Raw genomic sequence first — 22458 nt, 5'->3', positions numbered from 1 at the left:
GTTGGAGGACCCGCCTTTGCATAAAACTTCCAGCTGTTGTCCCAGCTGTTTCCTGACGTCAGTCTTTCATGTAAACAAACCAACAAAATAAAAACATCAGCTATCGTTTGCCTCCATTTTCCTGGAGGAACAACATGACGCTGTCCAGACAGGTTTAGAGGTCATATTACAGAAGGAATGTCACCTTGAAACACTGATATGATGTTTGTGCTCATTTCCAGCCGCTCTCCTTCCTCTCCTAGTTTCAGTCCGTCTGCTCGGCGTCTCTGGTTGCCATGAGAGTCTGGTTGCCATGGCGACAACCTTATTTAGAGTCAGGGAGCCCCCTGCTGTTGAAAGTAAGATAATGATGATGATCATCATCATCATCATCACAGTTATTGTTAGTATTTTTGAAGTCTGCGCCAAACTGACATCTTCAAATATCTTACAACAACATTCAAATGCTCAGTTTACAAACACAAAGCTGAAACCAATTAATCATTAAAAAAAAAAAAAATCTCTTCATCTATCGTTGTTGAATTTTAAATTGAACTGAGTCAGACTGAGTGCTTGGCATCTGAAATATGTTATTACATTAAAATCCATGAGACATTCATCTTTGTATACTAAAACTAAACTCTGCACGTACACGTACACGTCAGGATGAATTCCGGTTCCACATCATTTATCCGACAAGGGGCCACACAGTGTGCATGAGGGTTGCTTATGAAATATTGCTGGTCATGCTGTAGATTGAATTTGGGATGGATCTGAACTCTTGCTGGTGACATTTCATGCTGGAGAAGAATCAAAACCTCAAGCTTTTGTTCTTATAATATGTAAAGTAATTTTATTTTTTGTTTTGTGTTGTTCTCTTTTGTATGCATACACCAATAGTCCATGTAACAACATACAACAGTTATTTATTTGGTTTGTAATGGTTCCTGGTCTTTTATAGATTTAGTCATCATCAATTTTGAGCTGAAAATTGATAATCAATAGTCAATAAAATCTAAAATCACACCAATTTACAACCAACAACCAAGGAGATTTTTTTATTAGACTACAATGTTGATGAGTTCTGCTTGAAATAATAGCAATATATATATAATATATATTGCAGTACATTCTTATAAAACAACACAACATTAATTAAAAAACCAATAAACCCAGTGTTATCAATGTCTTCAAATAAAAATTGCACTGAGATCCTATACAGTAGGACAGACAACCTTCACTCCACTGTAAACAACTTGTTTCATATTTTACTAAATGCGTGTATCATGCTAGTACTTACTACTGCAAAGCAATGGGTCTATAAGTATTAATAAGTATTGTATAGTATTTGAGTTATCATGTCCAACAAACCTGATTTAATAGCCTATTATTACATTATTTCAACAACACATTGAATCAGGTCCAAATGGGGCTGGAAGGAATTATTATTTTCATTACTATCAATTTCCTTTATTGACTAATAGGCTGATTATTATTTTTCTTGAAAAAAAAAATCTTTAAAATATAAAATGCCAATTCCTGGCATTGGAGAACATTTGATTTTCTTAATTATTTTGTCAAAATGACCCAAATATCAGCTTTTCTTTAGATATGAACAAGCAGCAGTGGACTCCTAAGTCCCACTATTTTCATCATTGCAAAGCTCTACAAGCAAAAGCTGATTTTATAATATAAATCAGAGGCACGTGATAGAGAGTGAAGACAAACATGCAATATTAGTATTAGCAGTAGTTTTATGTGGACAAAAATTGGAATTCAGTAGTTATAGAGCAGCATCGGTGAAATTATGATTTACTATTTGGGCCCAACATTCAACAGGTAATACGAAGCCCTTAAACCTCCAACCAAAAGTCACAACCAGCTTAGCAGGTCGTCAGCAGGAATATGTGAATATTCAAGCACGTAATGCAACCGAGGGGAGAAATGACAGGCTCTCGTCCTTTATGGTAAATCAAGCATGTTATGGTGAGAGTAAAGTTCCTCTGTGATTTGGTACACTTCAGAGATCAGAGGTAGAGCTTCTCCCAGCATGGCCACGACCTGCTCTGGGGGGCCAACATTCATCACTTCGAAGAACGCCTGACGTCCAGGGAGCACGCAGAACGCCACGCCTGCGGCCTTACGGACCACCCAGGGGTGGTGCTGGGCCAGAGACTCGTTGTAGGCGTCCGCACACATGACGGACGTCTTGCTGTCCTCGTTGCTGGTGCGGAGGCGCTCCAGGAAAAGCTCCAACCACCTGAGCGCACGGTGGAGCCTGAGCAGAGTACGGCAGCCTGACTCCGGATGGCCGCCTCTCTTGGTCAAGTCCACAAGTCCGTTCTCCAGCTCGTATTTTACCATTGACTGGACGGTGATGTAGTGGCCCCCGTTCTCGCCGTTCTGGTGGTTGACCAGGATCTGGATCTTGTTGACAGCATCCTTAGAAATGAAGCTGAAGACGCTCCCTAAGCTGTTCAAAAACCTGACAAAAAGACAGAAAATAACATTTACCAGTACGTTACAGCTGGGTCAAAGCAGGGAAACGTTTGTCATCATAATTTAATTCATACTAAACCTTTCCAATTTGCATCACTGAAGTTAAAAACCCCTTTCTCATTGTCATGGCCCTGGTAATGAGGAAGGATTGTTGTTGTTGTTTTTTATAATGTGTAATTGGGACACAATCAGGCAGTTTATTATTATGATTGTTGTGCATCATAAAAATGTGTTTATTGCATGCAGATTTTATTGAGCATGGGGATTTAATGAAACTGCCAACTGAGAAAACACAACACAGCCATGTTGTTGTAAACGCATAAAAACACAAGCAGACCATTCTTGACATCACGGACTTACTTCACCAGCCCTCGCCACCCAGAGACGTAGTGTTGGAGGTAGACTTCTTTGTTTTCAGACAGACATTGCCTGAAAGTGTCCAACACCTCACGTAAGCTGAATTTCTGCTCCACCGAGCCGTCAGAATCAGCCATGGCTTCTCTGAAGGGGGAAAAACCTGCCGGGCAGGAAAACGGACACAGCAGCGGAAATATCCGACAGCAAACCGGAAGTCACTGAGGGGTTTAAAGTCCGATGTTTCAGGCCGAAAACCCGATCAGATGAACCGGATTAAAGAATCAAAAGTCAGAGAAAGATGAAGCGTTTGTGTCCATCTTTAATCCGCCTCCACTGCGCAGACTGCGACCTGAAAAACACCGGAAATCGGAACGCTTTTGCCTTCAAAATAAAAGCGGTGTTGTGTGTTTCTTTCATCCTTTTTTTTTTTTTTTTGAGAAAACGTACATATAAGTCAATTTATATTTTCCTTCATATCAGGAGACAAGAGAAATAATTTAAGAGAGGCATTTTTTTTTACATATGAGACGGGTTATAGGTACTCCCATTTCATTTTCAGCAAAGGTAAAAAGCTGTGTTTTTAGTAAAACAACCAAATACATGGAATTGGAGGAGATAAGATACAGTTCAGATTGTTTGCCCCATTTTTCATTAGATTTTTAAGTAAAAGATTAGTAAAGAGAGGTAGATTGGTCTGAATTAGTCAGTTAAAACAATCATATAAGCAATAACAACAAGAAGAAACCATTGATCTAATTTATTACAAACGAATCGAAGGGTTCTATAAATGGAAGCGTGGGATTTGCGGGGTTTTTTGTTTGTTCATTTGTTTTTCGTGCCAGATGTACATATGAAGAAAACAGGGGGGGAAACCCCACCCCCATTAATTAAAATAATTAAAAGAATGCTTTGGAAATACCCGGAAGTATAGAAAAAAAATCTAGGACTTTAATAATTTCATAAATTAAATCAATAAAGAGATAAATGAAGAGAGTTTATTTTATTTAACCGTCTTTATTAAACTCGGCTGAGAGGGGGCGGTGTTAGAACAATAGGCGCCAATAGAACACGAAGAAGAAGATAACCGGAAGTTATCTTAATGCTGCTAACACCACATATGTATACAGGTTTATGCAAGTTAGGCAATAAATACTCTTTTTGTTGAAACGGGTTGTTCGCCGCACGCGGTGTGGTCGTTCTGGTTATGTAGTCGTTATTTACTATTTTCTAAAAGAAAAAAAAAAAAAACAGTAACAAATAAAACATGCCGGAAATAAAAGTCACTCCGCTGGGTGAGTAACTTTAGCGCTAGCTAGCAGCTCCTAAGCTACTTGCGTTGTTTTTTTTTTTTTTTAACTCCCAACTAAATCAATTTAAAACTATTCAGCCGCTTTTTAGGTTTAATTTTCACTCATTTTGGCTCTAAATTGTGTACGTTTCACCACTTTGAGTTGGAGTGGCTCGGTGTTTGTGTTTATGTGTGTGTGCTGTTAAGCTTTGTCACAGTTTGACTTTCCCTCTCCAAGGTGCTGGACAGGATGTCGGCCGCAGCTGCATCCTCGTCTCCATTGGAGGCAAAAACATCATGTTAGACTGTGGGATGCATATGGGATACAATGATGATGTAAGAAAAGCAGCCAATCATGCCTATGGTTATACTGTCTCTATGAATGCCTCTGTAGATGTTAGATTCTGTCTGTCGTGGAGCACTAAGATTCATGACCCCTCATCCACCACACCACTTTGTCCTCTGATCTGAACATTTTTGTGCAAAGTTTGTATGTACGTTTGTATGTGCTTGCGTGGGTTTCCTCCGGGTACTCCAGTTTCCCTCCACCAGTGTGTGGTGAGTGAGTGGTTGTTGGTCTCTGTCTGTGTCTGTGTGTTGGCCCTGCGATGGACTGCCAACCTGACCAGGGTGACCCTGCCCTCTGCCCATGTGAGCTGGGATTGGCTCCAGCAGTGGTAGAAGATGAATGAATGAATGCATGAATGAATCCAAACAGTCTCTTGGGGGTTCTCTGCTTTGTGTCATTGTTAATTAAATACCTTTGGGTTGTTCTTGGACTTGGAAACTGTGAATCACGCAATAATTAATGATAATCATGAATTACAGGCTCACTGGGGATCAAACTGAATCTCATTTCTTTTCTTACTAAAGGGGATCTTTATTTCATATCAAAGTGTGAGTAATTTTTTATGATACAGGTCATTTACACAATGATCCCAATTTAACTGTATTGTCATTCTAGAGACGATTCCCAGACTTTTCCTACATAACCCAGAATGGACGTTTGACAGACTTTTTGGACTGTTTGATCATCAGGTTTGTTTGATATTGTCTGAAAAGCAACAATATAGTGCACCATTTCCATTTCATCCACATCTGTAAAGGAAATCGTATTACTCCATGGCTGCACTTGTTCCTCTCTCAGTCATTTCCACTTGGACCACTGTGGCGCTCTGCCTTACATGAGTGAGATGGTGGGCTATGATGGACCCATCTACATGACCCATCCCACCAAGGCTATCTGCCCCATTTTACTGGAGGACTTCCGGAAGATCACAGTGGACAAAAAGGGGGAAACCAACTTCTTCACCTCGCAGATGATCAAGGATTGCATGAAAAAAGTGATACCTTTGAACCTCCATCAAACTGTCCAGGTGCAGAGCTCGTATGATTTTTGATGTGTCTGTTAATCATCCCAGAACCAGCTGCTTGTCTCTTTTGATGGCAAATCGAGCAGTTTTTTTGTGCTTCTGGCAGGTGGATGATGAGCTGGAGATCAAGGCGTACTATGCAGGCCATGTCCTGGGAGCTGCCATGGTGCACATCAAAGTGGGATCAGAGTCTGTGGTCTATACTGTGAGTATAGTCTGCACTCTGTTAGCTTCAGTGAATGTGGTAGCCAAAATCCAAGGATAATCGCATTTCATTTTTCAGGGGGACTATAACATGACGCCTGACAGGCATTTAGGGTAGGTGACATTTGCTGTATTTATCGATAATCTGCTGAGGTGCATTCCTGTGACAGACTGCACAATGTTTTCATCCTTCTGTTATACATCTGTAGCGCTGCATGGATCGATAAGTGCCGTCCAGATATCCTCATTTCAGAATCTACGTATGCCACCACCATCCGTGACTCGAAGAGATGCAGAGAGAGGGACTTCTTGAAGAAAGTGCATGAATCCATAGAAAGAGGGGGAAAGGTAAAATGCAGTTATATTACTCTGTTGGGCTTGAGGTTCGGTGTTCTCTCCTTCTTATGCAGTGTCATGGTGACAAAATTGTAATATTTTTTATGTTCTTATTTTCTTTTTTTAGGTTTTGATCCCAGTTTTTGCTCTTGGAAGAGCACAGGAGCTCTGCATCCTGCTGGAAACATTTTGGTAGGATTACTTTTTTTTTTTTTTTTAATTCAATATAAATCTCAGGGACAAAATTCACTGAAACTTTACTTTATCAAATATACACTATGGATTTGTGAATGTGGGCAAGCCTCAGTTGAACCAGGAAATGAGAGGGCAAAGTCACTGATGTGTGGAGATAACAGCCTGCTCACTGCCTGATTAACTTCAGATAAAGGCTAAACTGTTTTCTGGTTACTAATTATTAAATTAAATAAAACCTCCTTTCAACTAGAAGTATGTACATGTGATTAGAATGCATAAAGGCCAATAATCCCTAAAACTGGGTTAAATTTGTGAGGTTTATTAGAACAAAGGTGGCATATGATGTTTTTCTGGTGGACAGATACTAATTTCCTCCTTTCACCACACAGGGAGCGGATGAACCTAAAGGCTCCAATTTACTTCTCCACTGGACTGACAGAGAAAGCCAATCATTACTACAAACTTTTCATCACATGGACCAACCAGAAGATTCGAAAAACGTTTGTGCAGAGAAACATGTTTGAATTTAAACACATCAAGGCTTTTGATCGCTCCTATGCTGATAATCCTGGACCTATGGTAAATTTGGTCTTTATTTAAGAAGTTTATAATTCAAAATCCAAATAGCACTTAACTGCTACAACAACATGCACCTTTTCAGGTGGTGTTTGCCACACCAGGGATGCTGCATGCTGGTCAGTCTTTGCAAATCTTCAAGAAGTGGGCTGGCAATGAAAAGAACATGGTGAGTCTGGTTTGATGGTAAGGAAAAGTAAGGTCTCTTAATATAACGATACTTGATACATGAAGCTAATTTTCTTTTCTCAGGTAATCATGCCTGGCTATTGTGTCCAAGGAACAATTGGTCATAAGATTTTAAATGGTCAGAGGAAACTGGAGATGGAAGGGAGAGCAACGGTAAGATTTTTTTTTCCTCCCCAAAATACCTCTTTAATGAGTTATAGGTTCACACTTTATTTTATGGCTTGATAAATTCTTTAAGTCACATAATTTATGGTCTAAACGTCATTAATCCTTATTTCTCTCATCTTCCATTTGGCTCTGTATGGTAATGCTGAGAATCTTTTAGGGAAGAGATAAACGATTTGGGAAAAAAGTGTATTTACTCATGTGCATTTCTTAGACGGTGCATTCAGCTGCTGTTACAGCTTGAATGTGGAGTTCCACACTCACCTTTGCATTTATAGATATCAGAATCAGCCACAATAACCTAAAAATGCTGCAAGACGTGGCACAGTTGAAGCATTGATCTACCATCTGCCATAGACTGACACATCTGTCCCCCACTGTATTAAGCCGGTTAGCTGAAGGAGCATACCGAACAGCAACTCTAGCTTGCTGATTGGCTTTGTTTTGTACTGACTTGAATCTTCACTGAACACAGTGGTTTTAGGCGTCACCTTATTTTGACTGACATATATAGTCTATACAGATAAAACTATAAATTTGGACAGAGACAAGTGTTTCCAACAGAGCAGAGAACAGAGCTGCATCAGTTTTCTTATCCAGGCCATACTCTGTTGTCTGATTCTCTCCACTGTCACTATTTACATCAACCCATTCCTTTGAAAATAAGTAAAAAGACATTAAATTGTCAATGAGATTCATATTACAAAAAAAAAAACTCACTTAACTTTTACTCTTTCTGTGATTGTTACAGTTGGATGTGAAGCTACAGGTGGAGTACATGTCCTTCAGTGCCCATGCAGATGCAAAAGGCATCATGCAGCTAATTCGTATGGCAGAGCCTCGTAACATGGTCCTGGTGCACGGGGAGGCAGTGAAAATGGAGTTCCTCAAGGGCAAGATTGAACAAGAGTTCAGTAAGTGCAGCAACAAGTCGGAAAACACAAAACCATAATGTTAAGCTCCTTAATTAATCAAACATTAACATATTAAAATATTGGCAATATTTCCACATTACAGTTGGAACAAGTGAGTTTCCAGTCATGTTAATATTTGTCTTTTTAAATAACAGGCATAGACTGTTACATGCCAGCTAATGGAGAGACAGTAACTGTGACAACAAACCCAAGCGTGCCTGTAGATATCTCACTCAATCTGCTAAAGAGGGAGATGGCTCTTGGAGGTAAGTGTCTACTTAAAGATGGCAGGAAGTGATATTTGCCTTAAAGAAAGGATGCCCACATGGTTTATGTTCCAGGAGCATGCCTGTTTGCCTTGACATTTTGATTTGTCGATTTGATTGATGTTCTTGTGCATCAGGCTTCATGCAGCTAGTTATCCCGCACCGTGTTACTTAAATGTCACGAACCAGGTTGGTTGTCAAAATGACTCTTGTGTGAGGCCGGAGGACTCTAAAACCCCGAGAAGATAAGGAATTATGCTCAGTGTCAGAACAGAACAACATCAGTTTTCTGTATTAACTCAGCCCTTTGGTCCGTTGTCTGAACTTTTCTATTTTGCTCGTTGTTTAGACTTTGGACTTGAGCGTGATTCCTGTGGGGATGGGTTGAATGAGCCTCTCTCTGTTACCTTATACTCACACAATGTCATCGCTTAAGTATTTTTGCTTCAACTCAAATTAGCTAAATTTAAATTCTGTTAGACTGAAGGGAAATGAAAATTATTTGATTGTTACACGCCCAAGTCTAACAGTTGTAGATTGCTTAACAAATTAACCTTAGCAACTAGCACAACAAAAAACATTTCAACATGTTGACCAACTTTCTCCCTCAATTTCCAACCATGATGGAGGAAAAGTGTTCCTGGACTGAAAAAATTCAGTCCAGGAAAAAAACACGCTGAACTACAGCTGTAGAGATAAACAATTTTGTTTTGTTTTGTTTTTTTTTTTTTAATTCTGGACATTAGAAAATTATGTGAAAATTCTAATTCATGGCAGAATAGTTAGCTAATAAAGTAGCAAATAAAATGGCTGCTTAGTACAAAAAACTGTTGCAACTATAATGTTTCAGTGATTTTGGATCCACACGATTTACTACCAAGACTCCTTTTTTTTTTTGGTCCAGTTTTTAATCTGTATTTTGTATTTATCTGCTTGTTTATGTATGTTTTCCACCACCTTGTGTTGAAGGACCTCTGCCTGATCCAAAAAAACCTCGCACCATGCATGGAACCCTGATCATGAAAGAAAACGTGAGTTATCAAAAACATTTAACGAGATGTCAGTCCAATATGTCACAATTTTTTTTAAAATATTTAAAATACTTTTGTGAGCCTTTAATAGATGACCAGATGCATTCTACTGCGGTTTCCCTGATCTGTCATGACTGACACATGCCGATTTACCCCCTCGCCCTCTTTCCACGAGCACAGAGTCTGAAGCTGGTGTCGTCAGAGCAGGCTCTGAAGGAGCTTGGCCTCAATGAGCATCAGCTGCGCTTCACTTGCCGCGTGCAGCTTCAGGACCCTCACAGTGACCCTGACACGCTCCACAGAATATACACACACCTGAAGAGGTGAGAGTGCTGCCACAGGAAACTAATATACTGTCTTCTTATAAACCACAAGAGTATTTTCTGGTTTGCAAAGCTGATCAGGGGGAAAAAAAAAACATTGCCTTTGCTTTTCTCTAGCGTGTTAAAAGGTTACACCATCCAACACCTCCCTGACGGCACAGTCATGGTGGAGTCCATTGTCATCAAAGTCTCCTCCTCCGCTGAGGACCCCAACACTAAGGTCCTGCTGCTCTCCTGGAGTTACCAGGTAAAATTATCATCGTCTGAGTCCATTTTACCGTAGCCTCATAATGGTCTCTTTAAAAGCTTCGGGGGAAAAAAAACTTGTTTAAAGTTCAGTTAGTTTCGTATCTTTATTGTCCCACAGGATTACTTTTGCTTTAAGGCACCAGAAGAACAAACAATAAAAACACAATAGGATAGTTAAAGACAATAAAAACTGTTATACTATGCATGCACTATAGAATAAACTGAAAAGTTATGGTAATAAAAACATAGAAACTGCAACAGTAAGTTTTTCATTCGCCTAATTTTATACACATAAAAGAAACGTCTCTAAAAATAAAAAGTGAACACTTGACATTAAGAATGTATAAGTCATTTTATACATGTTTACTAAAAAGAAAAAGCAAAAGTGTGGTCAAAGCAGACTTAATGCATCTAAATCGTGATGACAGGAAGTATGTGACTTGTTTCCTGTGACAGGCAGCAGATAAAAACACGAGAAACATAGAGATTAGATTTCACATTCCTCAAATTAAAAGATAAAATGGAAACAAACATGTAATAGGAGACAAAGCAGTTTCCTCATGATATTGTCTAGCCCAGGGATTTCTCCAGTTTAAACTTTAGAGGTGGATATGTCTACACTGGGAAGTTTTCAAATGTGATTTAAAGTTACAGAAAAGAAGTACCACAAAAACCTGATGCAACAAGGTCTGGTGTGGTCACACCTCTTCCCATTCATTTCACATTGCACCTTAAGGTAAAACACATTGCAGAGGTGGAGAGGTGAGTCATGGCCATGATAACAGATATTCAAAATTACAGTATTCCCCCTTCTAGATTCTTTTAGCCACAGCACACAAGTGGTTTTTTTTCTCTAGGTAGATGTGTGTCTGACCACGCCATCTATTTAAAACGTTTCGTGCTGCCCACACAGTCCCGAGTATACCTGATCAGCTCGAACAGCGAAAGCACCAGTGTGGGTGGACAGTATGAGAGTAGGGGCGATGACAGGGACAGTGTGAAAGCTGTGGAAACCTGCCTGTAGAAGTCAGCCGCCCTGTAATGGAACGGGGCTGCTCTCTGTGGCCTCATGTGTTCCATGCACAAAATAAACAGCAAGAAATAGATGTTTGTCTCTGTCTTGTGGTTATGTCTGACAAAGATTGAGGATAAGATATTGTCAGTCAGGACTTAAGTAACAGTGTTAAGAGTTTCTTTTCTTTTGTAAACTTTGAGTAAGTTTGAGTATTCCATGTAAAACCATATATTTTATTTATTGTTGTAAAAACAGAAGGGTTAGGGTTAGGGTTTTCATGGCAGGAAGAGAGTGCTATGTGGTGAAATGCAAAGTGGCATAAATGTGTTATCAGTGTGAGAAATACTGTGCCAAACACAAACATTCTTCCATCTTCTCAGATTTCACCTTCTTCTTTTATTTTTTTTTTTTTAATTATATATTTTATATTATATATATATATTGTTCGTCTCACCAAGGTGTTACTTGATACATGGTGGAGGTCCCAATACAATTTATACAAGAAAATAGATGCATTATATATTGATTCTTTATTATATTATGTACTTTTTTATGCCAGTTAATTTAAGTTTGGATTCATTGTGATCGCTGTGGTCGCTGTCAAATAACGAGACTGTCTAGTGTAGGTGGTTAGAGACAGTGCAGGTTATGCAAAGAGGCTACAGATGACAATAAATAACACAAAATACATGCAAACGACCAGAGCAGGTACGACAGCTGCCTGTCTCACTGGCGCCATACTGCTGATTTCTTCTGTCAGTATATATATTGATTGTTCTTGTTAACATGCAACGTTTTGTTCCGGTTTCTTTTTTTCATCAGGATGAAGATCTGGGGAGTTTCCTTTCAACTCTGTTGAAAAAGGGGCTTCCTTCCGGACTCTGCTGAGATCTCTTTTTTTCTGCCATTTTCCAGATCCAGGATTTCTGGAAGCTACAAACTACTCACTCCATTTTTTTTTTTTTTTTATGGGGACATGGTAGACTCTTTCAAAGACTCATTTATAAACTAAACTGCACGACTCAAAGAAGAATAACAAACCCTGTATTTTGACTTGTCCCCTTTATTTTGACATAAAATGACTGTTTTGAATAAACAATTTTCAAGAAAAGTCAGATTTTTACAAGGCTCCAGTTACATATACAGTAAAAAGGAAACATATACAGAGTTAAATTTACATGAGGCATGTACAGACATCAATCTCAGTTCCCTCAGTTCTTTTCTATAAAATAAATACCCCTGCTCCTCCTGATGTGTCCATACAGCCATGTCATCCTTAATTGCCTCCATCTGCAGTGGCTTGTGGTGACATAGTAAAGCACAGGGTCCAGGCACGTGTTGAGGATGACGAGGGCCATGGTGACTCGTCTGGCGTGATAGATGACATTGACGGAGGTGCAGCTCTTGATGACATCCATGCGTCGAAGGAGGTGCAGCAGGTACGCCAAGTGGTTGGGCAGGAAACACAGCAGCGTGATCGCCAGGATGGTGTAAATGACCTTCACGGCCCTTTGGGCCATTTTACTCTTTATCATGGAGATGCGTCTGGCAGCCAGCGGGTAACACACTAAGATGATGATGGATGGCAGCAGGGAGCCGAAGATCAGACACAGCATGCTGTACCCCCCCAGACGCCCTTCCCACTCCTCCTTGGTGAAGTTCTCGAAACAGCTGCGTCTCCTGGACTCATCCTTGTTGGTTTCCAAAGGTCCCATGAGGACAAAGACCACCACAGCCACTGCTGCAACACACCAGAGCACCACACAGACAACCAGAGACCACCAGCAGCTCTGCAGCCTCTGATAGTTGTGTGGATGCACAATGGCCATGTAGCGATCCACGCAGATACAAGTCATGAAACAGATGTTCATGTACATGTTGGCGTAGAACAGAGTCCCTGTGATGCAGCAGGTGACATCACCAAAGACCCAGTTGTTTCTGTTGATGTGGTAGTGGATCCTGAAGGGTAAAATGCACAGCATGATGACGTCTGCCAGAGCCAGATTGCTGATGTACACGCTGAAGGCTGTGCGAGGAGTGATCTTCAAGAAGACAAAGAGAGCAACCAGATTTCCAGGCAGGCCGATAATTAAAGCTGGGATGTAGACCAGTGGGAAAAAGTAGTACTGATACTCCACAGCGGGAGCGCTGCAGTTCACAGCTGTCACGTTCATTTTGGGAAATGAGATTATTTTTGAGGGCCTGTGTCACTGTAGTCAAATGAAAGCGTTGGCTGAATCTTGTTCGCGCTGCTGCATCAGAGATTCTCTCTGTCTGTAACTGTAGCAACAAAAAAATGTTCCCACTCAGTTTTTCCACTTTAACTTCACTACAGTTTCCAAATGTAATCGTCTCAGCTCATTTATATGACAATAAACATCTAAAGGCATTCTCTGATTCTGTTTTTTAGCACGAGTTTTGATTTCAAAACTGACTTCATTAATCTGTTTTTTGTTTGTTTTTGTTTTTTTCATTTTTTGTAAACAAGAGTAATAAACCATGATGGGTTTCTTTTTTTCAACTTTGATTCAATATATTTTATTTCCACTAGTTTCAGAGGTTATTTTAAAAAGAGTGAAATGAAATTCAGCAAACAAACCAAACTAACAATGTTTAATTTCATCCAGTGGTCTTGATATATTGAGTATTCTTTTTCTTACTGCTAGATTTTCAATACAACTGAATTTGAACCATTTGTACTTAATGTCTTCCACATTTTTTAATTATAATAATGTTACATAATAGATTAATGAGGTCATTGTGAAATGTCACCACAAACTAAACCCAGACCACACAGAGTAAATACATATAGCAGTATTTTGACAAAAAAGAAATCACTTACTGAGTGCCACAGGGAATCTTAATCTCCAAATGCAGAAAGTTACACCAAAGTTTGAACAGCTTTCTCTTTGAGAGAAAGTTGCTTCACAAAGGTCTTTGTACAGCTGCTATTGTGTTGCTCTTCTCAGGTTAAACTGAGAATATACCACGCTGCTGGTTGCTGTGGTTTCACAATTTCCTGTTAGTGTGATGTAGGTGTAGAGGTAAGACTGGAGCAATAGATTCTGCCAGGAGTTTACTGCTCATTGCAGTATAATGATGAATGCAATTATATTTCTCTATGTCGACAAGTGTTGTTTTTTTTTATGATCAATGACAAAAACACCAATATAATTCAGCACAGTACCACAGAAATTACACATGTAATTGGATCATTACCTCTAAATGCAGGGCTGCTACATTGGATTATTACTTCCACGTGAGTGTTTATGACAAGTGCATGATCTTTGGAGTTAAGACATACTTGTACAAACAAAGAAAGATGTAACTCTTCAATGAAATGCAAACGAAACACTCTCATGTGGAAACAATTGTCAACAATAACATTTCACAATGTCAGGAGTATAAACTGGCCCATTCATTTCACAGCAAAGGTCTTCCAGTGAAATGACAACTCACGGCATTTTAGCTAAATTTAAATGTTTAAACAGATAAACAAATGAATAAATAGATGTAGCAGTGGAGAGAGAAAGGAGCTCCTCAGAGAGGACACATGCTGTACATCTCAGCAAGACTTGTGTTTTGGACACCTTTATTCTGAAGGAACCAGACCGGAAGTGTCTCCGGACCGTTGCGGAGTAAATTAAAAAGCGACAGAAATGTTTGTTTAGAGCTGCTAAGAGGATTAAAACACTTCAGTATATTTTATATAATGAAACACCAGCTGGATATGACCCCCTTAAAAAACTACTTTTAAGCTGAAACACACTGAGCTGAGTCACTTTTACCGGCGTAGTTTGACCAAGTTTCATCTTGTTAGCCACCGGCTAAGCTAACTAGCTAACTCAGGAAACGAAACTTCATGTTAGTTTTTTTTTTGTTTGTTTGTTTTAGCTGATTTTATCAACCGTGGCTAAACCAAAGCGTAGATTTGATATTCTTTCCTGACTCAGTTTTATGTTAAAAGGTTTTTTTTTTTTGTACCAGATGGAGAAACCGTGTGCAGAGAGATGTCTCATCTGTCTGAGTCTGTTCGAGCAGCAGACTGTGGCCTCTCCGGAAAACTGCCTGCATGTCTTCTGCCTTCAGTGTATTCTGCTGTGGTCCCAGGTAAACTGTATTCAACATGGACAGTAAAAGAGTTATGGGTTTTAGATGCAGACTAATGAATTAGTTCATCATTATTGATTCAAGTTGTTGGGTTGTTTTTTTTTTTTCAACGCCAAGAAACTTAAAAACTGTTAAATGAGTCCAAAGGGATGTCAACCAAAACATAGAAATATTCTGATTATAATTTAGGACATTGGAGAAACAGTTTATTTGCTTCTGAAGTGAAATGAATGGTTGACCAATTGAAATATTATTATTATTACTCCAATGTGCTGCACATGTGTTGATGGCTGAAGCTGGTTTACAACACCAGCTCCTAGGTGGGGTCTAATGACTTGGGTGCTCATTAAAATCATATGTTTTGGGTTAAAATCAGTGAGTATAGTGAGTCAAGAAAAAGGAATACTGATCACAAAATGAATTTAATTCATCAGAGGACCTGTGTAGAACTTGTTTAAAGTTTATTAGCTGAATGAAAACCACGGGAAAATATTTTGTTGTAACTGAAACTTTTTGCTGTTTTGTCCTAAACCTCAGACAGCCAACACATGTCCGGTGGATCGGATCAGTTTTACCTTCATCCATCAGAGACGGCGTCCAGGCGGGTGCATTCAGAAGAAGGTGATTATTCGCAACATTTCTCTCTGTATTTGGAAACATGCGGACAACGCTGTTAGCTGAACCGTTTGTGCTGCTGCAGATCAAAGTGAGGACACCAAAACAAGATGGTGATGATGAAGGGGAGGCGAGCAATGCCGTTATCTGTGAGGAATGTGGCCGGAGCGACCGCAGGCACCGGCTGCTAGTGTGCATACAATGTGATTCAGGGTATGGCATCAAGAAATTTACCTTTTTATGTTGTTTTCTTTGTGTCAACAGAATTTTTATTGTCATTCAACCCACTTGTCTTTGATGAGCTGTATAGCAACAGTAGCTTGGGTGCAAAAGTCGTACAAAAACTTGTACGCTTTTTCCATTTCTTTTGTATGGAAATACCTAGACATGATGTAATGTTATCAACATTTACATAAGTTAAACTTCATCACAGAACAGTCATTCATTGTGCTGTCTGTGTACAGGTGTCATATGAACTGCTTGACACCACCATTGAAGTCGCTCCCTGAAGGTGACTGGATTTGTCCTGAGTGTGCAAGAATTCCTCATCATACAGGTAAAGTTGTGCATTCATTACACGTTTGGTTTATTTTTTAGGTGAAAAGAAATGTGGAGAAGCATAGGAATTTCATGACATCTTTGATTTTGTGAAATTGTTTTTACACAGATGAGTCCATGGTGGAGGAAGAGATCAGCGACGGAGAACTAACAGACCTCTTAGCTGAAATCGATGACACGCCATCTACCAGCAGTCGCCTTCGACCCTCGACCATAAATCAACCCAGATGGTCAACTGAACGACGACGGAGCGTGAGGGTCCAGAGCAGAACCAGCAGTAATCCTAATCCCTGCCCTCAAACCACTTTGGTCAGTTTAAGTTTAGACAGAAATATTATTTTTAATTACCAAGATGGTTCCACTCTGTGTCACAATCTACCGCTGGTATTATATTTTAGTGACCAACTCATCTTGGAACATACACAATATCATCTGTAAGTGTATTATTATTTAAGATAGTACTACAATCAATACAGTCAAAGCACAGTAATATTTCAGAATGTTTCCCAGTATGATGGTAGTTGATAATATTGCCTCCTCTTAGCCCAGTTTTTCATTAGTCCAATAAAATGAAATCATGATAGACATTAGTCCTCCTTTACTTCTCAAACAGCAGAAAGCTCTCATCATAAGAATGGAACATCTGAAGTTTCAACGTGTGCAAGACAGACCTGTTTCAGTGTAGCAACACTTGACCACATTTCCTGCTCCGCAGAGCCCCTCTTTCAATGTGCACTGTTAATCAGTACTATTTCGGTAGATTATCTGCAGATATGTTCACACAATGGTTGCTTAAGGGTGAGCAAGGTGAGCTGCTATCTGTATGGGTAACTGCTGCTGCTTGATTAAAACTGTAGGTTTGTGGCTTTACTCGAGACACTAATATCACTTTCTTCATAGCTCTCTGTATGACTTGAAATAGCGTTAGTTTTGGGTTTTTTTTAAACCTCAAGGCAAATAACGCTGCACCTTAGTTGGGGTTTTGTTTTCTCACTGATCATCATCAGTGTATAGCACCTGTTGCTGTTTTTTATGTGTTGTTTTAAGTTATGGTTTATGGTTAAGTTATGGTCTCACCTATGACTGTTTCATGAATGATCATATAGTCAGATTTTTTTTCCACTTTATTCTTTCCATGTATAATTTCACTTTTTTTTCCCCCCAAGATGGTGACTGGGCTGTGGAAATTTCCATTTATTTAATGAAAGAAAACCTGATAAAGAAGAAGAGGCATTGCATTTTAATGAACAGCTTTTGTTGCAAACAGAAGAAAAAAAGATTGTGTCAGATTGTTTGGAACCTGTATCTCTGTAAAGGATAAAGAGAAAAGATGGTGGGAATTAAAAGCTTTAGTTTTTATTCTATATCTTGTCATTCAGCGTGTGTACTTAAAATTGTGTTGTAAATGAACCACTGAGCTTTTACTATGATGTGTCTAAGATAAGCCTTCGTAACATTGGTGTTTAGTGCTTTGACTTATAATGACTGTTTGGTTGTTCTTCTTCAGCATGTCCCAAAATACCTGTTGAGAGCGTCAAGGCCTCCAGTCATAACAGCAGAAGCATCTGCACCTCATCACGCTGATGGGAGCAGAACTTCAGCTGGTAAGTTACCTGTTGGTCACTTCACTTCCCAGCAGCTTCAGGTGTCTGAACCCTGTTTCCTTGTTTCATAATGATCTGGTTTTGCGTATTTCACAGAGTTGAATACACAGAAAAGAAAAAGGGTCTAACCTGAGCTGCTGCTGAGAGGAAACTGGAAGAGTCATCGCTGCTGCTGCGTCTTAGTAAGTTATCACATCACAGATGACCACAGGAGGGCAGCATTGTGTTGAAAGTCATGTGAAGGAACTGATCACGAGCCTGCAGGAACTGTCCTCTTTCGATTTTTGTTGTCTGTGAAGTGTAGAAATTGCTGGTGACTGTTATTTTAATTAATTAATTAATTAATTTTTACTTTATTTGAAGAAGGGGGCCGCTGATTTTTCATATGTTAATTACTCTCAAAACCTTTAAAAACAGTCAAAAACAACCTGTGTGTGTCACAATAGGATGTGGAACCTGGGTGTCATGTTTGATAACCAGGTATTCCTCTGATCCAGGCTTTGATTCTCTCTCATCTGCGAAACCCTTACAGATGGTCCAGAATGCTGCAGCCCGTCCAACAATATTCACCCTCAGCTGCCCAACGAAAGCCGTCAGGATTCATCCTCTGGATGCCATGGCATCATGACGGAGTGAGTTTTCTTTTGTTTCAATCTAAAATACCTGATGCGGGTCGACATAAAAGGCAGGCAGACTCCAGCCAAAAGAATTACATGAGGCAACTGAGGTGTCAGACAATCAGAGTCTTAGACTTCAAACAGGAAGCAGCTTCTGTGATCGTCGGCAGGACTCCTTCAGCCCGCTTCTTACAAGACCACTCAGCCATCACCTAGCAACACCAGCCTCAGAGATTTCTCAGGATGTCGTACAGTTGAATCACAAAAGGACTGTCTCAGTCACACACACTTAGATGAGTCGTTCTTCATAGTCTAACGTTAAATCCATCCTCTGATGTCTTAAATCACGGTTCTGTATGTCACATAAAAGCTTCCACACTTTCTTAACCCACTCCTGCACAGTGCTGAAGTCACTATAGCTCATATTTATTAAGCCTCTGATGATTTGTGCATGTGTGTCTAGTTATTAGTGTCTGTGTCTTTGTCTTTGAGGGTGTGTGCGCGCTTGTGTTATGATTCAGTGAGCGGGGACGTAACAAGCCTGCAGCTCATCTTGCCCTACTTTCCATCCCAAAACAATGTGCGCAGAAAAACAAACGTTCACCTTAATTGGCCAGACGTGTTTGCTGAGCAGAAGAGTTGAATTGTACAAAATGACCCAGCTCAGACATTGTGAATCTCAGTGTAAACAACAGAGCACCGAGTCACTGGTTTGTTGGTTTATTCTCATTCGATCACTTGAGGACTAGAATATACTTCTTTGCATTATTAATAATCCCCTCCACTTGTTTTTCCCCTTATCAGCCATTTAAAGTGTTGAATAAACCCAATGGCCTCTTTGTTTTCTCTTTCTGTCTGTTTTCATTTTGTGATTTTAAAATTTCAAGGTCTGAGTTTTTTTTTAATTTCTGTTCTTAGCCATGCAAGCAGCTAATAACTCAAGTACATCCGTCACTTTGATCTCTACCGAAATTTCTCAGCAAACTGTCAGATGGGCTGCCGTGAAATTCATGATCTCCAGAAGACGAATCCAAAAAACGTCCTTTAATCAGTCTAATGCTGTTATTTGATTCAATTTCTCACTTTGTCCAATGCACATCGTCGTCTTCACCATATTAGGTCAAAAACAAGGAGCTGCCTTAACAGGCTGCATGTGGGTGAACACTGATATGGCATTTGTCAAAACATTTTTCTGAGCATTCAGCTGCTTTTGCTGATAGATGATACCCTCGATGTCAGCAGTCAAATGGTGTGACCCTGCGTGACCCCGATCCGTGTTGTCCTCATATCATGTGGCGAGGATTTAGATTGTTTTATGGTTATCTGAATATTTGATACCGGTCTTGCTGACACAGGGAAACAGGCTTCCTGACTTATCCAGACTGCTGCATATTCAATCATTTTGATTTAATGATTTCTATGTCACCGTTCTGACTTTTCTCTGTATGTATAAATAACCTTTCCTTGCTACAAAACAACTCTCCTTTGTGTCTTTCCCCGCTCTGACCCAGCACTCACCCTTTCCCACTTTATGTGATCGTGCCACTGTCTCCCTCACAGGAATACACCGACAGGAACAGCAGCCTTTTGAGGAGCTCTCCAGTGGATAAGGAGCCGGGGCCTGCGGCCTCTAAAGCCTGTGACTCCTTCGGCAATTAGGTTTACCCTAACCCGATTAACGCACAATGGAGCCAAGGTCAACTCTTCCACAGAGTCTGTTTATCAGTACTGTATGTTCTTCAAGACTCACATGCTAAACAACAATAAGGTAACAGTGGTGTGACTCCACAGTGAGTGAAAAATTAACTTTACCAACACATGATAGAAGCAGAAGTGACAGTCATCTGCAGCGCGTTTGAGATTTGCAGAAATACTTCTCAATAGCTTTCTTGATTTGAGTAACAGTAAATCTTTCTTGTTGGTATCATCATAACAGACAGCAGCTGACCAACTTAGTTCAGCAGCTGAAAACAGCTCTGGCTGTGTAAATCTTTGGACATTAGATCAGTAGTGTCACAAGTAGCAAAGCAACTCCAAAACATCTGTGAGGCTTCGCCCATGTTTGATGTGTTTTTCCTAAAAGCTCTTCTTTGGTCTGATCCGGCTTTTTCTACTGCAAAGAAAAAGGTGAGGCTGGAGTTCGCCGAGACTTATCTGAAGAAGCGACAAATCCTCCTGGGAGAACGTCTTTTTGGTGAAGCACATGGGGTGTTAGCCATTTTGTCTGGTTCATTTTTGGAGTTTTTATGTGGAATGAGATGATCCTCGATGACTTTTTCCCTCTGCTTTTTATTTGCTGTATTATCTAAGAGAAGTGTGAGGCTTCCACCATGACTGTTCACTTCTACAAACTTTTGTCACAAGACAAATACAGTATTCTGATGATCCCAGTTTCCATTCACTGTTTAAATCCACTCTGAACACAAACACCATCTCCTCCACTCTGACTCCATCAGTCTTATTGCAAGATTAAAATGAATTTAAAATAGATTTGGGAATACAATTTGGAGTATGTTGGTGTCGAGAAGTGTGTCGAGCATAATAAACATGCATCCGGCTTCTGTACACGCCTTGTTGGCGGCGGCTGCTGGAGCTTTGCACCTGAGCTCAAGGGGAAGGGGGGGAGACATTACAAGCAGCGTGCTCAGCAGTGCAACTCTCCGGCTGTCTCCAGCAGACCAAAGAGAGGGGCAAAAGTAGGTCACCCGTCCAGAGACCCATGCATCTCTCCCAGTGATTCCACACTGTAGTTGTGCTTGTGTCTGCCATGGGAGAAAAAATGGGAGTCGACAGCCCCCCTCCCTCCCTGCCTGTGTGTGTGTGTGTGTTTGTGTGTGTGTGTGTGTGTTGCTGCATTAAGGCGGGGAAGCCTCGGCCTTGCTCCTGCTGGATGTCACAGTGTTTGGGAACAAAAGCAGCAGGAGTCGGATGAAGAGCAGTCCATTACTGATATGATCGTTAGCTGCCTCTGCTGTAAATCATCTTACAGTCATAATCTGACCAACACCCCTCCACAACTCTCCTCCCAAATCTTCACTTACTAGTTTTGGGACACAGATCTACATTTATTTGCTTTGTTGTGTGGACTTAGATTTATATTGCTTTTACATCAGTGTTAAATAAAAAGCTACAGTTAGCAGCAGGTCAGCTTCACACAAAGAATTTTCAAGATATTTAATTAAAAAGCAGAAATGTCAGCCTTATGATAGAATTATAAAGGAAAAGTTGGCCGGTCTGCAGATATATAAGGTTTCATCTTCTGAGGACTGAGTATATCTGTTTATGAAATACTTTGGTGAAATAGTTAGCTCTTCAACCAGATAATTGAATCATTTCCTGACTCACATTTAAGGTGATAAAAACATTATATTGGGTCTAAGTTAGAGAGCTTTACAGATGCTGACTGGTTTATTACTGCAAAATGCTAAATGATCAAACATTTTCAGATGAAAATAATTTATAAAAAAAAGCACAAAAGTGGCAGAGAAACAAGAACTATAGTCAAGAAGATTTGCTCAGATAATTAGTTAATTAAATACCCAATCGGTCAAAAGCAGATTTAACAAGCTCCAACCTATCAGACACTCTGCTGTAATGACATCGATGACAGCTTAGTGTATCTGTTCATATCTTACAGAACAGTTTGCTCATAAATTTCTCCAGCAGCGTGCGCTATTAGTTCAGCCAAGTGCTGACTCGACAACTTCATCAAGAAGCACGCTGTGCTTTGATGTCAGATTAGTAAAAGGAACTGGGCGGACCGAAAGACTGAGAAATATCTGTCTTAGTCCACAAAGCAGAGGAGGACATCTTTGCAAGAAGCGAAAATGATCAAGGCCAACTATATTGATGAAGCGCCCGCAGACTTTTCCCCCATGGTCCTGGATGATTCAATTTTGACCATCAGCAGAACAGAAACAGGACCGAGTGAATGAAGATGAATTATTAGAAGCCGTTCAGAGTGCAGTCTTAAGCCAAGGCCGATCTCAGACAAT

General features: G+C 40.0%; 4 protein-coding genes across 5 annotated transcripts; 2 read left to right on the top strand and 2 right to left on the bottom strand.

The window, feature by feature from the left end:
- Positions 1 to 826: 826 nt before the first annotated feature.
- Positions 827 to 3178, bottom strand: cptp (ceramide-1-phosphate transfer protein). Its single transcript, XM_029507000.1, has 2 exons — positions 2839 to 3178; positions 827 to 2464 (listed from the first exon to the last, which is right to left on the bottom strand). The coding sequence occupies exons 1-2, from the start codon at positions 2970 to 2972 to the stop codon at positions 1942 to 1944; spliced, it is 657 nt and encodes a 218-aa protein (XP_029362860.1). The 5' UTR covers positions 2973 to 3178; the 3' UTR covers positions 827 to 1941.
- Positions 3179 to 3931: 753 nt separating this feature from the next.
- ints11 (integrator complex subunit 11) lies at positions 3932 to 13383 on the top strand. Of its 2 annotated transcripts, XM_029506972.1 has the most exons (17): positions 3932 to 4127; positions 4362 to 4459; positions 5088 to 5161; positions 5271 to 5499; positions 5603 to 5701; positions 5780 to 5814; positions 5910 to 6048; positions 6164 to 6228; positions 6621 to 6810; positions 6893 to 6976; positions 7060 to 7149; positions 7913 to 8075; positions 8231 to 8341; positions 9311 to 9372; positions 9553 to 9695; positions 9813 to 9942; positions 11782 to 13381. In XM_029506972.1, the coding sequence occupies exons 1-17, from the start codon at positions 4100 to 4102 to the stop codon at positions 11845 to 11847; spliced, it is 1806 nt and encodes a 601-aa protein (XP_029362832.1). In that variant the 5' UTR covers positions 3932 to 4099; the 3' UTR covers positions 11848 to 13381. The 2 variants fall into 2 exon arrangements, with proteins under 2 accessions (XP_029362832.1, XP_029362833.1); XM_029506973.1 differs by lacking the exons at positions 5088 to 5161; positions 5271 to 5499 and having other exon boundaries at positions 11782 to 13383.
- LOC115046532 (lysophosphatidic acid receptor 6) lies at positions 12003 to 13924 on the bottom strand. Its single transcript, XM_029506974.1, has 2 exons — positions 13802 to 13924; positions 12003 to 13239 (listed from the first exon to the last, which is right to left on the bottom strand). Exon 2 carries the CDS (start codon positions 13131 to 13133, stop codon positions 12171 to 12173), a length of 963 nt encoding a protein of 320 aa, XP_029362834.1. The 5' UTR covers positions 13134 to 13239; positions 13802 to 13924; the 3' UTR covers positions 12003 to 12170.
- A 655-nt stretch (positions 13925 to 14579) lies between these two features.
- On the top strand, positions 14580 to 20848 carry LOC115046471 (PHD and RING finger domain-containing protein 1-like). Its single transcript, XM_029506869.1, has 10 exons — positions 14580 to 14823; positions 14947 to 15069; positions 15607 to 15690; positions 15770 to 15897; positions 16149 to 16240; positions 16352 to 16551; positions 17750 to 17846; positions 17943 to 18028; positions 18379 to 18478; positions 20024 to 20848. The coding sequence occupies exons 2-8, from the start codon at positions 14947 to 14949 to the stop codon at positions 17972 to 17974; spliced, it is 756 nt and encodes a 251-aa protein (XP_029362729.1). The 5' UTR covers positions 14580 to 14823; the 3' UTR covers positions 17975 to 18028; positions 18379 to 18478; positions 20024 to 20848.
- Positions 20849 to 22458: the final 1610 nt, after the last annotated feature.

Source organism: Echeneis naucrates, chromosome 7, assembly GCF_900963305.1.
Source record: "Echeneis naucrates chromosome 7, fEcheNa1.1, whole genome shotgun sequence".
In the NCBI taxonomy this organism is placed as follows: Eukaryota; Metazoa; Chordata; class Actinopteri; order Carangiformes; family Echeneidae; genus Echeneis; species Echeneis naucrates.
This window is presented reverse-complemented; position numbering and strand designations above follow the sequence as displayed.

Bases quoted from the DNA above. Each gene is read 5' to 3' on its own strand.
- cptp (XM_029507000.1), bottom strand. From the start codon at position 2,972: ATGGCTGATTCTGACGGCTCGGTGGAGCAGAAATTCAGCTTACGTGAG. The intron at 2,465-2,838 runs GTAAGTCCGTGA...TCTTTTTGTCAG, and splicing joins GGGTGGCGAGGGCTGGTGAA to GTTTTTGAACAGCTTAGGGA.
- LOC115046532 (XM_029506974.1), bottom strand. From the start codon at position 13,133: ATGAACGTGACAGCTGTGAACTGCAGCGCTCCCGCTGTGGAGTATCAG.
- LOC115046471 (XM_029506869.1), top strand. From the start codon at position 14,947: ATGGAGAAACCGTGTGCAGAGAGATGTCTCATCTGTCTGAGTCTGTTC. The intron at 16,552-17,749 runs GTCAGTTTAAGT...GTTCTTCTTCAG, and splicing joins CCTGCCCTCAAACCACTTTG to CATGTCCCAAAATACCTGTT. The intron at 17,847-17,942 runs GTAAGTTACCTG...CGTATTTCACAG, and splicing joins TGGGAGCAGAACTTCAGCTG to AGTTGAATACACAGAAAAGA.
- ints11 (XM_029506972.1), top strand. From the start codon at position 4,100: ATGCCGGAAATAAAAGTCACTCCGCTGG. The intron at 6,811-6,892 runs GTAAATTTGGTC...GCACCTTTTCAG, and splicing joins CTGATAATCCTGGACCTATG to GTGGTGTTTGCCACACCAGG. The intron at 9,373-9,552 runs GTGAGTTATCAA...CCACGAGCACAG, and splicing joins CCCTGATCATGAAAGAAAAC to AGTCTGAAGCTGGTGTCGTC.